This window comes from Lepidochelys kempii, chromosome 8 (genome assembly GCF_965140285.1).
Source record: "Lepidochelys kempii isolate rLepKem1 chromosome 8, rLepKem1.hap1, whole genome shotgun sequence".
NCBI classification, from domain to species: domain Eukaryota; kingdom Metazoa; phylum Chordata; order Testudines; family Cheloniidae; genus Lepidochelys; species Lepidochelys kempii.
Genome location: NC_136387.1, coordinates 37,356,957 through 37,373,098, shown reverse-complemented (window position 1 = coordinate 37,373,098; position 16,142 = coordinate 37,356,957). Strand labels below are relative to the sequence as shown.

The 16,142-nt window shown below is 49.5% G+C and overlaps 1 protein-coding gene across 4 annotated transcripts; it reads right to left on the bottom strand.

Annotated features, from left to right (window-relative positions):
• Positions 1-164: 164 nt before the first annotated feature.
• Positions 165-14,537, bottom strand: TMCO6 (transmembrane and coiled-coil domains 6). 4 transcript variants are annotated; one of them, XM_073356076.1, is made up of 12 exons: positions 14,361-14,537; positions 12,820-12,944; positions 12,400-12,527; positions 11,158-11,341; positions 9,104-9,208; positions 7,911-7,996; positions 6,902-7,018; positions 4,719-4,830; positions 4,418-4,598; positions 2,250-2,344; positions 818-985; positions 165-444 (listed from the first exon to the last, which is right to left on the bottom strand). In XM_073356076.1, the coding sequence occupies exons 1-12, from the start codon at positions 14,443-14,445 to the stop codon at positions 274-276; spliced, it is 1,557 nt and encodes a 518-aa protein (XP_073212177.1). In that variant the 5' UTR covers positions 14,446-14,537; the 3' UTR covers positions 165-273. The 4 variants fall into 4 exon arrangements, 3 of the variants coding, with proteins under 3 accessions (XP_073212177.1, XP_073212178.1, XP_073212179.1); XM_073356077.1 differs by having other exon boundaries at positions 12,400-12,509; XM_073356078.1 differs by lacking the exon at positions 6,902-7,018.
• Positions 14,538-16,142: the final 1,605 nt, after the last annotated feature.

Here is a 16,142-nt window from a genome sequence, read left to right as displayed (position 1 = left end):
CCTTTACGGAGAAGGGTGAGCTAACCTCTTGCAGTCTGTGGGCTTGAGTTATGGCTTCTATTCTCTAGGGAACCACCCCATAGATTTTCCAGACAGCTGGGGGGCAGTAAAATCAGCTGGCACTGCCCTATTAGGGTTTGGCTTCACGCTGTGACAGCAGAGGGCAGAGTGTAAAATAGTTTATTAAATTCCAAAGTAACTTCTCAATGTACAAAGTCCATAGGATAGAATTAGTGCAAATGGGAAGGGAAGCAGGAGTGGATGCAGCGTGGTCTAGGAGGAGGGCAGTACAGCAGCTGAGGCACTGGCGCGGGAGATAGGAGAGGCTGCAGCTGGCTGGAAGTATGTCTCCCTGAGTGCCCTCACTCGCTCCTGGAGTTGGGGGTTGTCCTGGTGCTGTTCTAAGGCCTGCAGTCCTGCTTGGCTGAGAAAGTCGTCAGCAGCCTGTTCCACGACAGACAGCAGATTAGAGCTAGGCCCAGCCTAATGGAGGCAGCTGAGCAGCCCACGGGGCATGAGTGGATCTAGTTCTCCATGGTCTCTATCATAGAACCCATCATGCCTGATTCTTGGGAAAGGGGCTGAAGGATTAATTTCTAATGTACCTCCCACCCCAGGAGCTAGGTTCCCATGGACTGTGCTCTCCTTGCTCTTTGGCTACAGAGAGGCCTTGAGGGAGCAGGGTTCCCCCAGCACCTTTCCACAGCATAGCCTCTTAATTCCCCCACTCAGGTTAGGTGGTAGCTGTTAGTTTACCACTGTGGTTCCCCGGCTGCTGCACAATGCAGAGAAACTGGAGGCCTGAGCTGAGCCCTACCTCTGGCAGGTGCAGGAGGAGGAGATGTAGCAGCTCCAGACTCTGGCCCACCACCTGGCCATCAGAAAGAGCAAGGGTGCTGAGCAGCGAGGGCAGCACAGCCTTCTGGTGCAGCTGGTGGCAGTAGGCAGGGCCCTTCTCGGCGATGTTACACAGCACAGTCAGAGCCTAGAGAGGGAGCTGGCATGAGTATCCCAAGCTGCATGGCTCAGTAGCTGACACCCGGGGAACTGACATAACTGAAGTTGGTCACAAGTTTTATATTGACTAGACCCAACCATCTATCACAGTCCTGTATGTCTCCCTGCTGCAAGATGGTGCAGTCTGGGTAACTCCACCTCCTGGGAGGACATGGGGAGAAGCAGGAAATGCTGTCACCCCTTGAAGGAGACAGCCCCGCAGTATAGCAAACCTTCGAAGGCAGAGATTGGCATGCTAGAACCCCACTCACCTGCCATTGTCTGCATGGCCCCAGGGCAGTGCGAGATGAGCTTTCTGGAGCGGGTGACAACACTGTTGAGGCCATGCAGAGTCTGCTACTTGTGTTTAACATAGGGCTTGGTACACTGGCAGGCATCTGTGTGCCCAGAGTCACTCCGTGCTGGAGCTGCCTGCCAGGCTGGGCTGCACAAAAGCCTGAGGATAGCTCCCTGCAGGCTTGGTGGGGAGCCATGGCTAAAGCAGTCTCCTGCCTGCAGAAGACACTAGAGCGGGGCAATAGCTAGCTACTAGTTCAGGTTTTCCCTCTTTAAGCACAAGCTGGTCCAGGCCTTTCCCTCACTGAGCCTGCTGGAAAGGTAGAGTATGCAGCAGCTCCTGTTGGCGTTCAAGAAGCTTTGAAAGTGCTTTCTTAAAAACCCCTTCATGCGTACTTCTCTTGAACGGGCTGCCTCCAAGCGCTGGCAGCGCTAGATCCCGGCTGCTCCTTTTATCTGCACTGCATTAGGGTGTGCTCCTCTTTCGCTGGTTGGATTTTGAAGCATCTTTCAGTTGGTCTATGGCTTATCATCCACTGGCATATTAGGAGACTAGAACCTGGGCAGGCAGCTCCCCTCATATTCTGCCAACTCCTCCCAGGATGACATACAAGTTGGGATGGGGAAGAGCATTTCAATGGGCTCCAAACCGTCCCAGGGCAGGATGCAGTCAGAGCCTCCATAAGCTGGCATGAATACAGAATCTAATAAGGAATGCAGGAGGGGACTGTCTTTAAAAAGAACCAAATAGGACAGAGGTAAATTAACCAGGTGAGGCATTTGGTACTTATCTTACCTTCATCATGGGCTGATAAAACCTCTGATATACACATGGACCTCCTAGGGCCCAACCACAGGAGCATAATCTCTTCCAGTGGCTCCTACCTGTCACCAGAGGCCCAGAAAACTGACTGCTCTAAAGAACACAATATCCCATGTAGTCAGAGATTCCCTACCAGCAGGGTCACCATCCGGGAACAGGGCAAGAGCTGCAAGAGGGCTGGGATCAGGTCCAGTGTGAGCACAGCAGAGCAGAAGATGGACTCATCAGCTGGGAAGATCAGGAGACAAAGGTATTAAGGAAACCCAAAACAGATTACTGAGAAAGGGCCTTCCAGACGAGGTTCGCAGAAGCATGCACTGACTGAGGTAGAGAAGCAGAGGATTTGCTGCTGTATAAGGGGAGAGACTCGACAGAAGAATGGCCGTCAGACCAATGGTCCAGCTAGCCTGTCTTCCAACAGTGGCCAATGCCAGGTGTTCCAGAACAAATGAACAGAACAGGCATTTATTGAGTGGTCCATCCCCTGTCATCCAGTCCCAGCTTCTGCCACTCAGAGGTTTAGGGACACCCAGAGCACGGGGTTGCATCCCTGATAATCCTGGCTAATAGCCATTGATGAACCTGTCCTTCATGAATCTAATTCCTTTTTGAACCCCATTATACTTTTGGCCTTCACAACATCCCCGGCAATGAGTTCTACAGACTGACTATGTGTTGTGTGAAGAACTGCTTCCTTATGTTTGTTTTAAACCTGCTGCCTATTCAATTCATTGGGTGATTCCCAATTCTTGCGTGTTATGAAGGCGTAAATAACGCTGCCTTATTAACTTTCTGCACACCAGTCATGACTGTATAGACTTCTATCATACTCCCCTTACTCATCTCTTTTCTAAGCTGAACAGTCGCTCCTCATGTGGAAGCTGTTCTATACCCCTAATCATTTCTGTTGCCCTTCTCTGTATAGTTTCCAATTCTGGGGCAACCAGAACTGAACACAATATTCAAGGGGTGTGTGTACCATGGATTTATATAATGGCATGATATTTTCTGTATTATTATCCATCCCTTTCCTAATGGTTCCCTGTTGTTAGAATTTTTGACTGCCACTGCACATTGAGCTGATGTTTTCAGAGAACTATCCATGACGACTCCAAGATCTCTTTCTTGAGTGGTGACAGCTAATTTAGACCCCTCATTTTGTATGTGTAGTTGGGATTATTTTTTCCAGTGTGCATTACTTTGCATGTATCAATACTGAATTTCATCTGCCATTTTTTTCCCCAGTCACCTCATTTTGTGAGATCCCTTTGTAACTCCTCGCGGTCAGCTTTGGACTTAGCTATCTTGAGTAATTTTGTATAGTTTTCAAACTTTGCCACCTCACTGTTTACCCCCATTTCTAGATCATTTATGAATATGTTGAACAGCACTGGTCCCAGTACAAATCCTTGGTGGAGCCTGCAGTTTATCTCTCTCCACTGTGAAAACGGACCATTTATTCCTACCCTTTGTCTCCTATCTTTTAACCAGTTACTGACTTATCCAGATCTTCCCTCTTATCCCATAACTGCTTACTTTGCCTAAGAGCCTATAGCGTGGGACCTTGTCAAAGGCGTTCTGAAAGTCCAAGTAGACTATGTCACCTGGATCACCCTTATTCACATGCTTGTTGACTTCCTCAAAGAATTCTAATAGAGTGGTGATGCCTGATTTTCCTTTACAAAACCCATGTTATATCATGTTCATCTATGTGTCTGATATGTCTCTGTGTGCTCATTGCCCTAGGATGGGGGATGTTGTGAAAGTGTCAGTGTCAGCACAGCTGGGCATGGAAGATCAGAGACAGTAAGAAATTTTAGCAGCTACAGTGGATTCCCCACTCTAGGTTGGAAGGGAGCGTCATGCTGCGTCTCATCAAGCACACCACCCAGAACATGTCAGAGATGGATGAACTTGTGAGCGGCCAAGGAGAGGAACTCAAGAACTGGGGAACACTGGGATGATGAAGTGGGTAGTAAGATAACGCCTGTGTTTTCTGTTCTGCCTATGGGTGTGTTATCTTATGTCTCCCAAATTGAGACTCTGGTGTGCCCTTCCTTCATGAGTCTAGTCCTAGCCCAATGAGCCGTAGCAGCACCATAGGTTCTGTTTCAAGGTCTCTTTGGAGCTCTGTCCCTTCTTAGAGGTGATCTACAAAAAATGTGAGTCTCCCTGACTTTGATTTGAGGCAAGTCCCAGAAACCCCAGCCATCAGCTATGTTAGTCACTCTATTCCTGTAGCAAATTCTAGGAGAATTCCCATTAGGTGCTATGCCCAGCCAGGGTACATAGGAAAATCACCTGTGAGGTTGTTGAGAAGCCAGAGACACTCCTGCACTAGGAACGGGTGCTGCTGGAGAAAGTACTGCATGAAGAGAAACAAAGCCACCAAGAGGCGCTCATCCTGGATCTGCACTTTGCAGCCCTCTGTCTCATCCTCCGCAAGCAGGTTGCTCAGACACCGCAGCAAAGGACAGATAAGCTGCAACGGTAAGAACAGCAGCATGGGGCATTCTCCCTCATTCACACTAGTGCTTCAGACAGCAGGGGTCTAGTGCGTGGCACTGCTGACCAGCTAAGACCCTCTACAGCCTCTACTTACCAACTCCAGGCCCTCAGTAACTGCTTTTGACATCATGGAAGCCAGTTCCAGCAACAGTAGCACCAGGGTTGACACTATCCCCTGGGAGATTAACAGCACGTTGTTCACATGGCTATGAAGGGAAAGGAACATTACAGGAACAATGAATTCAAGGAGTGAACCCAAAACCAGCCAGCACCACTCAGTCTGCTCATGTCCATTCACCAGCTGGTTTGGCTGGAGCCTCAGCTAAAAGATTGGGGGTAGCATTGTTTCACATTCTCTCAAGTTGAAATTGACAGAAGGGGTTTTGCTCTGATTCTATACAGCAGGTCCCCCAGAGGGCAGCAGCTAACTCTGGAACATTTCAGCCTAAAAGGGGAACATTTCAGAAAGGGAAAAGCATGTGGAAACAGAGGGTTATAGCTGTCTCTGGGTATCCACGCCTCACACCACACTTCCCTTTGCAAGACGGAATTCTCCAAGTGTGGCAAGCTGTCATGTGACAGTGCAACCCCAGATCGCCAATTGCAGCAAGGAAGACCAGGAGGAGGACAGGGCAAGAGCCTCATCTCAAACCAACCCCAGGCAACAGATTACAAAAGCAACAGCTCCAAGATTACATGCACCTGGGCCATGAGGGCAGACAGGGGGAGGACAGGAAGCTCAAAGAAGAGGACAGCTTCATAGAGCAACCACATACCACACAACAAAAACACTAACCCAGGAACCTATCCTTGCAACAAGGCCCGATGCCAACTCTGTCCACATATTTATTCAAGTGACACCATCATAGGACCTCATCACATTAGCCACGCCATCAGGGGCTCATTCACCTGCACATCTACCAATGTGATATATGCCATCATGTGCCAGCAATGCCCCTCTGCCATGTACATTGGCCAAACCGGACAGTCTCTACGTAAAAGAATAAATGGACATAAATCTGACATCAGAAATCATAACATTCAAAAATCGGTAGGAGAACACTTCAACCTCTCTGGTCACTCAGTAAAAGATTTAAGGGTGGCAATTTTGCAACAGAAAAGCTTCAAAAACAGATTCCAATGAGAAACTGCTGAGCTTGAATTAATATGCCAACTAGATACCATTAACTGGGGTTTGAATAGAGACACATATTGAATCTATTTCCCTATGTTAAGTATCCTCACACCTTCTTGTCAACTGTCTAAATGGGCCATCTTGATTATCACTACAAAAGTTTTTTTCTCCTGCTGATAATAGCTCATCTTAATTAATTAGCCTCAGTGGTTTGAGCATTGGCCTGCTAAACCCAGGGTTGTGAGTTCAATCCTTGAGAGGGCCATTTAAGGATCTGGGGCAAAAATTGGGGATTGGTCCTGCTTTGAGCAGGGGGTTGGACTAGATGATCTCCTGAGGTCCCTTCCAACCCTGAGCTTCTATGATTTCTATGCATCCGATGAAGTGGGCTGTAGCGCACAAAAGCTTATGCTCTAATAAATTTGTTAGTCTCCACAACTACTCCTGTTCTTTTTGCGGATACAGACTAACACGGCTGCTACTCTAAACCTGTCACAGAGCTGCAGAATCACCGGGATAGGAACAATCTCTAGTTCAGTGTCAATAATACGAGACTGGGTGTGCCATAGAGTACAAGGCCAGCAGGGAGCACCAGACCATCTAGTCTGACCCCTGAATACCACAGGCCACTCACAGCACCCACACACTGAACCCAGCAGCCAAAATTAGCCCCCATGAGACTCGACTATTATGTACCACAGGCAGAGAACAGGAAGGACCAAAGTGCACCAGTGCCCAAGGCCCCCAGGGCAATGAATGATTAAGTGAGATATACCCAAAGAATGCTGGCAGGTAACCCACACTGGGTGAAACCCCCCCCCCAGGATCACTGCCAACCTGTCCTCAGCAATCTCACAAACTGAGGCTAGTAACAGGTTTGAGAACTGATGGGTCCCAACCACAGTGGATAGAGCCATGCACACACAAGGGACAACCCTCCATGACACTCAGCTCTCCCTCTGAGGTCTCCTCAAGGGACTGAGAGAGGGTTACACAGAGTGAGATAGTCTCTGAGCTAAAGCAACTGACTAAGGAGCAGCTCTTTCTGTTCCCAAACACCGGGGGTCGGGCTCTTCTTCCATGTGTCTGGAAAGCCCCAGGCAGCTTTGGGGAGCTATACAGTAAGTACCAAATGCATTTACCTACACACAATGTAATGAAGACACCAAGAAAACTCCACGGCGACTCCCATTCCCAGCTCCAGGTTGGAGCTAACCAATCGAAGCATGTGCTGGGGGAGAACCGAGTCCAGAACCAAGCTGGGGCCAGAAAGGAGAGTTAAGAGAAACATGGATTTTAAAGAGGGATTAAGTAGGAGTACAAGCAACACTGTCACACGCGGGGCAAAAACCTGGGCTGTCTGATGAGGGTAACTGTACCGCTCTCCCCAGAGCTGCTCGGGTTTAACACCCTCAGTGCGCTTCCAAAGCCCCAAACAGGAGACACTCCACCAAGGGAGGACAGGCCCCAAATACATGCCCACCAAAGCAATGCTCAGAGAACTGGGCAGGTTCCATCCCATGAGGCGAGATCTGTTGGTAAATATGTACCAGGATGTTCCTGTTTGTCAACGAGGCCAGAACTCTAATAACATGAAAGGAGTCGGGGGTGTCAGTCCAGTTCCAGTGGGAGGTCAAGCATCTAGCATTGACAATCTCACAGCTGGCACTAATCAACCACCTCATTAGCAGGCTCTGCAGAGAGGCTTCGGAGCCTCAACTCGCCTCAACCCTAGACACAGTCCTTCCCAGGCAAGGCAGAGGAACCTCAACAGGTTGTTGTGGGGGCGGCTTGCACTGATGCTGCCCATGCTAGAATACACGGGGGTAGATGGCCTCAGTCTCCAGGGTTCTCGAGCCAGCTCCTTTCAGTAGCACTAAGATCAATAGGAAGAAGTGTCCAGAGTATTTCTCTGTTGGCCCCCTCGGTTTCACACAGCCTCTTATGGTTACTGAAAGCTGATTACCTGAGGGGTCAAAGAAAAGTGTCCTGATCTGTACAAAACCTCAGTGTCCTTGCCAGGGTTCTGCTCCGGCATATTAACATCACAGAGATAACACGTGCCAGGAGGATGCTAACTGCCACTAGGATGCAAATGCTGTGCTCAGCCATGTGCCCGGTCCAGATGGAAGGGGAGGGAGTGATGCTTACGGTATGATCTTGGTGGGAGCTTCCCTGGCCTGCAGGAGCTGCGACAGGACGTAGCCCAGGCCTTCCAGCACTGCCACATGAGGGGACTGAAATCAAAGAGCACAAGGCTGAGCCAACAGAACAAACCCAACTATCAGATGGGTAGCCGTGTTAGTCTGTATCCACAAAAACGAGGAGTCCTAATTGTTTTTTTTAGAACCCAGCAGGAGTCAGCAGTGAAAGGAGGAAGGCCAGTATCTACAAAAAGAAAAGGAGTACTTGTGGCACCTTAGAGACTAACCAATTTATCTGAGCATAAGCTTTCGTGAGCTACAGCTCACTTCATCGGATGCATACTGTGGAAAGTGTAGAAGATCTTTTTATACACACAAAGCATGAAAAAATACCCCCCACACACCCCACTCGCCTGCTGGTAATAGCTTATCTAAAGTGATCACTCTTTGGGCCCAACTTGATTATCATACACATTGTAAGGAGAGTGATCACTTTAGATAAGCTATTACCAGCAGGCGAGTGGGGTGTGTGGGGGGGTATTTTTTCATGCTTTGTGTGTATAAAAAGATCTTCTACACTTTCCACAGTATGCATCCGATGAAGTGAGCTGTAGCTCACGAAAGCTTATGCTCAGATAAATTGGTTAGTCTCTAAGGTGCCACAAGTACTCCTTTTCTTTTTGCGAATACAGACTAACAGGGCTGTTACTCTGAAACCTGTCAGTATCTACAAAATGACTCAATGTAAAGCAGAGAGGCTGAACTTGGTCTCACCGCAGCTCCATGCTAGTTTGAAATATGTACATGTGATGGCCAAGCCATTCCTCTGAGTCTCCAGGACCCCCAGAAAGCTCACAAGGCAGACACGCCTGTGATCACTTGTGGTTAAGAGACAGAGAGATCTAGCCAGGGAGGAGCATAAAAACCATGTCAGCCACCATCAAAATGTTACCCCAGGAAATTAAAATTGTATATGGCAGTGCACATGGCGTATGCCCAGCTGCACCCGCAACTGGGCTCAGCTCTCTGCAGAGTGCCCTCTGCACACGGCCTGCCCCGTGACAGGAAGTGATGCTGTGCCATTCAAAGAAGCTCTGAGTGACTACACTAAGCCACTAGTTCAAGAACGCAGGGAAATACCCCCTCCTGCTTGGCAAGGCTCGTAGGAAGAGCCAGAGATAGGCTAGCTGGATCACTCACCTGGATACAGGATGCCAGGGCTGGAATAATGCCTTGAGGTAAAAGTTGCTTCCTCACGGCATCACTCTCCACTGCCAAGTTCCCCAGCGTGTACAAACACAGCTCCTAAAACACAGACGTGGGGGACCACAGTTACGCTCCCTATGTGCCACAAGTGCCCCACCAATCCAACCAGATGAGAGTGCCCCCTACTGGCATTACGGCGATATTGCCACTAGAGAGCAACAAACAGCACCTTGAGATGCATGAATGCTGCACTAATGGCAAGAGAGATGTGGTTTCCAGGACCAGCAGAGCCAGAGAAGCTACTGCTAACTCAGTCACTTTACCTAGCACAGCGTTCCCTGCTTGTGCAGGAGGCTCCTGGCTAGCTAGACACAGGCACACAAATTTAGTGCATCTGAGGGTCATACTATCAACAACAAGAATCCAAAGGACATACTTGCTGGAGCAAGGTGTAGCTAACCTCCTCTGCAATATAGGAACACAGGGACTGCCAGATGGGTCAGACTCAAGGTCCATTTAATCCAGCCTCCTATCACAGACAGTACCCAGTGCCAGATGCTTCAGACTACTTGATGATTCAGAGGAAGGGGCAGATAGGGAGATAGATGTGGGATGGTCTGTCCCCTATGAAGGTCTCACTTCAACCCACAATAGTCAGAGACTGACTTAAACCCTGAAGAGTTAGTGGGTTTTTTTTATCCCTTCCAAGACTTTGTTTGCACTAACTTTGGCTATTCATGTTAGCCATATGACTGTCCAAACCCTCTTTGAATCGTATTGGCCACAATGACACCCTGTGGCAGTGAGTTGCACAGTCTGATTACACACTGAGTGTAGAAGTATTTCCTTTCTCAGTTTGGAATTTGCCACCTTTAATTCAGTTTCATTAAGTGTCCCCTTGTTCTTGTGTTATGAGACATGGAGAACAGAAGTCCCCGATCTCCCTTCTTTAGACCATTCATCCTTTTATAGATTTTTATCTTGTTCCCTCTTATTTGTTTCCTCTCTAAAGTAACAATACCAGTTATTCCAATCTCTCTTCACAGGAGAGTTTTTCCAGCACATAATCATTCTCATCGCCCTTCTCTGAGCCCCGCCTATTACTGCACCACACTTTTTGAAATGGGGAGCCAGTTCTACATAAAGTCTCCAGCTAAGGCTGTACCATCCATTTCTATAAAGACATTCGATTATTTTCTGGATTATTCTCTATCTCACTCCTTCTACACTGTAACATCCTGCTTGGGTTTTGCACTGCAGCCACACATTCACTAGCTGTCTTCATTGCACTGTCTGTCCCTTTCCTGAGCTGATAGTTAATTTAAACCCCTGTGAGATGTGTGAGTAGTATACATTTTCTCTTCCACCGTGCATTACTTTGCCTTTATCTGCACTGCTCGTCAGCTGCCTTGTGTTGCCCATTACCTAGCTTGGTTAAGTCCCACACAGTCTTATCAGGACTTGACTAACCTCAATAGCTTTCTGCAAATTTTGCAACGTCACTGTTCACCCCCCTTTTCAGTGCATTAATAAATATATTAAACCACATCAGACCTAACATGGAACCATGAGGCACTCGGCTGTCAACCTTTGCCATCATGAAAACCAATCATTTATTCCTACTCTTCATTTCCTGTCTTTAGCCCATTTTTGATCCACAACAATACTTTGCCTTTTACCCCTGATTATTTAGCTTCTTTAGTAGCCTCTTATGAAGGGCTTTGTCAAAAGCCTTTTGAAAGTCTAAATACATTGTGTCAAGCAGTTCTCTTTTATCCATTGTAGAGATGCATCACAGAGGCTACAGGGCCACTGTTCTACCTTCAGCCAGGAAACCACTGATGGAGCACTGCACAGGGGCACCTGTAGTCTCCACAAGATGTAGCTCTGTCCTGAAGAGGAGGGCAGCTGCAGGACTCTATTGGAGACCTTTGTGGGCTGCATCTGGCCAATGGGCTACATTTTGGCCACTCAATCTCAGAAGTCCAACCACTAATGAATGCCCAGCAGATGCAAGAACAATGGAGAAATACAGGCCCGCATCTTACTGTGAATTCTACACTGTGTCCTGAGAGATAGGTCAGGAGATAGGAGGTTGCTGGCAAACACGCCTCAGCCACAGTAGGGTCACTGGAGTGTGAGAGTTCGTGCAGACAGCGAGCTGCCTCCATCTGTATGTTGGCCAAGCTGCTGGTGAAGAGCCCGATCAGGACCCGCATGCTGCCCTCCAACCTGAAAAAGCAAAACATGACATTGTTTCATTCTGCTGCCCCCCCTTTCCCAAAACACACACACACACACTCCTCCCACCCTGATGTCCCAGGGTCAGGAGGGCAAGTTGTCTCTCAGAGACCAGGCACCAAAAACCTGCCCAGTTCATGGGCTGGCCTGGCCATTCCTCAGACCACTTGACTTGAAAGGGCCAGGTTAATTCCTGCTCTCACAGCTCTGACTTCACTGCAGTTACACAGGGCTGGATTTGGCACAGTGTTTGGATATTGACTTTGTCCCACTTCTTTTACAATATTTTCTCTTATTCCTTCCCCCCCTCCTTTCCTGTCTTTGAGCAGCCAAATTTGCTGCCTTCTAAAGTCACTTTGCCACCACTATGTGGCATGGCAGAGAGCCTAACAAAGCTGTCCCTGTCCAGCCAGAAGGGAACTGCAATGCCGGACAGCTCTCCCTATAAGAACATGAACAGGATAAAGTCTCAAGCAAACCACGCAGACAGGAGAGTACAGCACACAGCTATCTCGAGCACAGTGAAGAGCCTTGTAAGAATCCTTTGCAATATATTTCCCTGATCAAAATCAGATAGAGTCATGTCCTGCAAGATCTCAGCCTCCTTTTGGCAGTCTAGAGCGGCTACGTCCAGCTTTCCCCCATAACCTCCTCTGTTCCAGTGGGACTCTCCCAGCTCAGCCTCATCCACAACCCAGCAGAGCACAAAGGCATTCGGGCCAGGCTATCTAGGGCGCTGGCCCACATAATGTAAGGTCTTCTCTCAGTGGGAAAAGGCAGTGGTCACAGAAAAGAAAGGGATGGAGACATTTTCTAATGCAGATACTTGAGCCACACTCCCAACCAAAACAAAATTTCCCATATCACAGAAATAGCTACACTGATCCCTGCTACAGAGGATATGTGGGCCCATCCCCGTCTAAGTGGATCCACAGCCATGTCCTTGCAATGGCCACTACCAGAGGGGCCCACTGCTAGCTGGATCCTTTATGAGCACAGACTAGCCGTGCCTGGGACTGGACATAGCATGGAAGCACAGACTGGCTAACCTGACAAATTTCTGCTGCGTCTCTTTCTGCTGCAGTCCCTGTCGAAGGCGACTCAACAATGTCTTCCTCTCCTCTGTTCCCCTCTGGACATCCCTCAGCAGCTGCAAAATCTGGCGGAAAACAAACAGCTGAGTGGATGTCAAGCACAGCTGCAGGGTAAAAATCACATGCCTAAAGGCATGATCACTTATGGTCATTCAAGATGCCATGGCACTCTTCCAAAGGGTATTGATACTAACCCTGGCACCTAGGTGCTACAGCTAGAGCTTATATAGCAGTCTGTAAAACACTATGGAATCCAACCAGCTATATTAACTTAGTATTGTTATTATTAATTATTATTATTAACAGAGGCTAGGGCCAGTGAAAGACATTGCAGTGAATACCTAGAACCAGAGACAAATGGTATAAACCCTTCACCTCCTGCTCAGATAGAGGTTCTGCTGCTATGTCCACTCCAGCCTGCCCGTCTCCATTCACCAGGCTGTCTTCTCGCAGAAGTCTCTTACTGACCAACTGCTGCTGCCTCCGGGCCTTCCTCAGAGCTGCAAACAAACCAACCTGATTACTGACAACAACACAGCTTTCCAGCTCAAGACAAGTTTTCACCCCACACAAAACACTGCTCTTTTTTGGGTTGAGGAGAAGCTGCTGTTTGTCTCTTTCTGCGACTATAACATCACCTATGCCAGTGTCTAGATGTTTTTCCCATAAATTATCCGATTTAGCATCTGATGAAGTGAGCTGTAGCTCACGAAAGCTTATGCTCAAATAAATTTGTTAGTTTCTAAGGTGCCACAAGTACTCCTTTTCTTTTTGCGAATACAGACTAACAGGGCTGTTACTCTGAAACTTTTCTGACTTTGAGACATCCCGGTGACGGATGCTGAGATGAAGCCCACCAGTTTACCTGGTCAAGACATGAGAGAACTCAATGAAGGTCTATGAGGAAATATAGCTGAGTATCATCAGTGCCAAAGTTGAGCTAGAGAAGATAGACAACGAAGCAGGAGAAGGGCCAGAAACTGAATCTTTTGGGACTGCGAAGAGAAGGAGCTACTGCCCCCACCAGAGACAGGAGAGAGGGAGTAGTGTGATAATGTAGGTAGTGGAACCATGACAGCTTCCATTCTATGGACAAATCAAAACCAAGCATGAAAGCAGGCTTTGTTGCACTATTCCCCGGACAAGCCAACAAGAATCAGTGTTATGAATCCACCAGCTGCAATATCAAGAGGGTCTAGAATCCAGTAACAAACCACCTGTGATTCCTAAGGGGTGGGGGGAGTGAGGGAGAGGAATAAAAGGACAAGACCCCTCCCCAGACCCAATTATTGAAACAAATAGACCAGATCTTACCCTACATGGACACCTCTTCTCCAAAGGCCCAGCCCAACCCCATTCCTAGGAGCATGGCTCAGATCACACCCAGATTTGGCCCCTTTGCAGGGACCAAGACTCTTGTTCCAGACCCAAGCTTGCAGATCAGAGCACTAGACCCAAGAGAGTCTCTGGTTTCAGAGTGGTAGCCATGTTAGTCTGTATCAGCAAAAAGAACAAGGAGTACTTGTGGCACCTTAGAGACTAACAAATGTATTTGAGCATAAGCTTTTGTGGGCTAAAGCCCACTTAATCAGATGCAAGATATATATATTTTCCTACTGTATTTTCCACTGCATGCATTTGAAGCTTATGCTCAAATAGAAAAGAGTGTCTGTTTCTCAGTCCCTGGCAGTAAGCCCGGTCCCAGGGGTCTGAACCCCCTTCCCAGAACGGCAGCAACTCCTCTCAGCCCAGATCCCCCTCCCAAGACCCCCACCCCCCAGACACAAGGATCCAGAGCCAACTGCCCCCAACCGAACCAGCTGCCCGGACCTCCAGAACCGCCCCCCCAGACTGGCTCCTGCAGGGCCCAGCCGGGGTCCCCAGGCCTGAGCCCGGCGGCTCTGTCGGGCTCGGACCTGACTCCTGCTCCCGCCGGCGGCCCCGCAGCTCCTCCAGGCCACTGGCATCGGGCCGGTACCGGGAGCTCCTCCGGCTCCACATCCCGATCGCGGCCGAGGCGGCGGGTGGAAGCCGCAGACGGCTCCAGCGCGGAAGATGGCGGCCGGGGACCGCGCGCTTCCGGGAGCCGGGCCCGAGCCGCGGCGGCGCGGCATCTACGGGAGGCCGCGGTCTGAGCTGCCGCAGCAGGCCTCGGATCCCGGGCTCTGTGAAGATTGGGGCGCGGGTGCTGGGGGAGCCGGAGTCTGCGGGAGGGAAGGAGTCAGTGAGGGGGGAACTGGGGGTCCCGGGATGTCAGTAACGGCGGTCCCGGGGGCTGAGGGTTCCTGGCGTGTCAGTGAGGGGTGTCCCAAGGGTGTCAAGCTGCGGGGTTCCCGGGGGACTGGGAGGATTCCCAGGGGGCTGGGGTCCCGGGGGTGTCAGTGAGGAGGGTCCCAGGAGCATTGGGGGATCAGTGAGGGGGGTCCCAAGGGGGCTGTGAGGGGATCCCAGGGGGCTGGGGGGCTTGCATGTTTCAGTGCGGGGGGTTCCCTGGGGGTCCTAGATGTCAGTGAGGGTAGTCCCCAGAGATTGGGGGACCCCAAATGTCAGTAAGGGGGGTTCCCAGGACGTTTTGGGGTCCTGGGTGCTAGTGATTGGAGGGTCCAATCACTCCAGGGAATTGGGGGTTCCAGGTGTGTTAGTGTGGGGGTTGGGTAACAGTGAGGATGTGACCTTGGACTGGGGCCAGCTCTTATTGTCGGACTGAGCTTGTTAACTGTAGTGTTGAGTTAACCCGTTCTCTGCTCTCTTTCTCCTTCCCCCTATGGCCTTTCACAGCCTGCAAAAGAATCTTCCATTCCACACTCACTTATACCTTTGACCCTTCCCAAAATATTCTGCAATGCTTGCAACAGCATTAGCAATATACAATGCTGATCTGCCTTCCCCAGGAGACCCCTTGAGAGAGGGAGCCATCAGGGTGTGACAAGGAGGGCTGCTGGGGGGTTGGGGGCCTTGGGTGTGTCAACTGGGAACAAGGGTATTTCAAGAGACATCCTGTACCTGGTGCCAAACATCCCCACGTCTCCTGTTCAGTAAAGAGCCACTAAGAAGTGACTGGTCAGACACATTCTCTCAAGCAATAATCATGCTGAAGATCTGACCTGTGAGATAGATGGAGGATTTTTACTGTGGATAAACTACCTGGATGGGCAGGAGAGGCCGGCCCTTTAAACTACCCTTTGTTCTGTATTTCCCATATAATTGTCCTTGTTTCCCTTGAAACACAGGTGGTCTCCCCTAGTCAGAAGGGGCTGCCAGGGGACAGGCGTCCTGGACATGGTTGGCCCTGACTGTGTTGGTCAGGGAAGCCCTGGGGATGTAGATCAGGAGGCTTCACCAGAGAACGCGTTGGGGAATTGTGCTGTATTCCACTTTCTGCAGCCTTCATAGAATATCAGGGTTGGAAGGGACCTCAGGAGGTCATCTAGTCCAGCCCCCTGCTCAAAGCAGGACCAATCCCCAATTTTTGCCCCAATCCCTAAATGGCCCCCTCAACGATTGAACTCACAACCCTGGGTTTAGCAGGCCAATGCTCAAACCACTGAGCTATCCCTTCCCCCCTTCCCTGGCTCCTTTGGTGAACTTTCAGTATGTGGCACTGCCTGTTAGCCAGGTGTTATTTGTGCCACTCCTCCCAAGAGTTTCTAGTCCAGATAGTGACTATGGGACTCTATTACTGAGGGATTTGACTCATC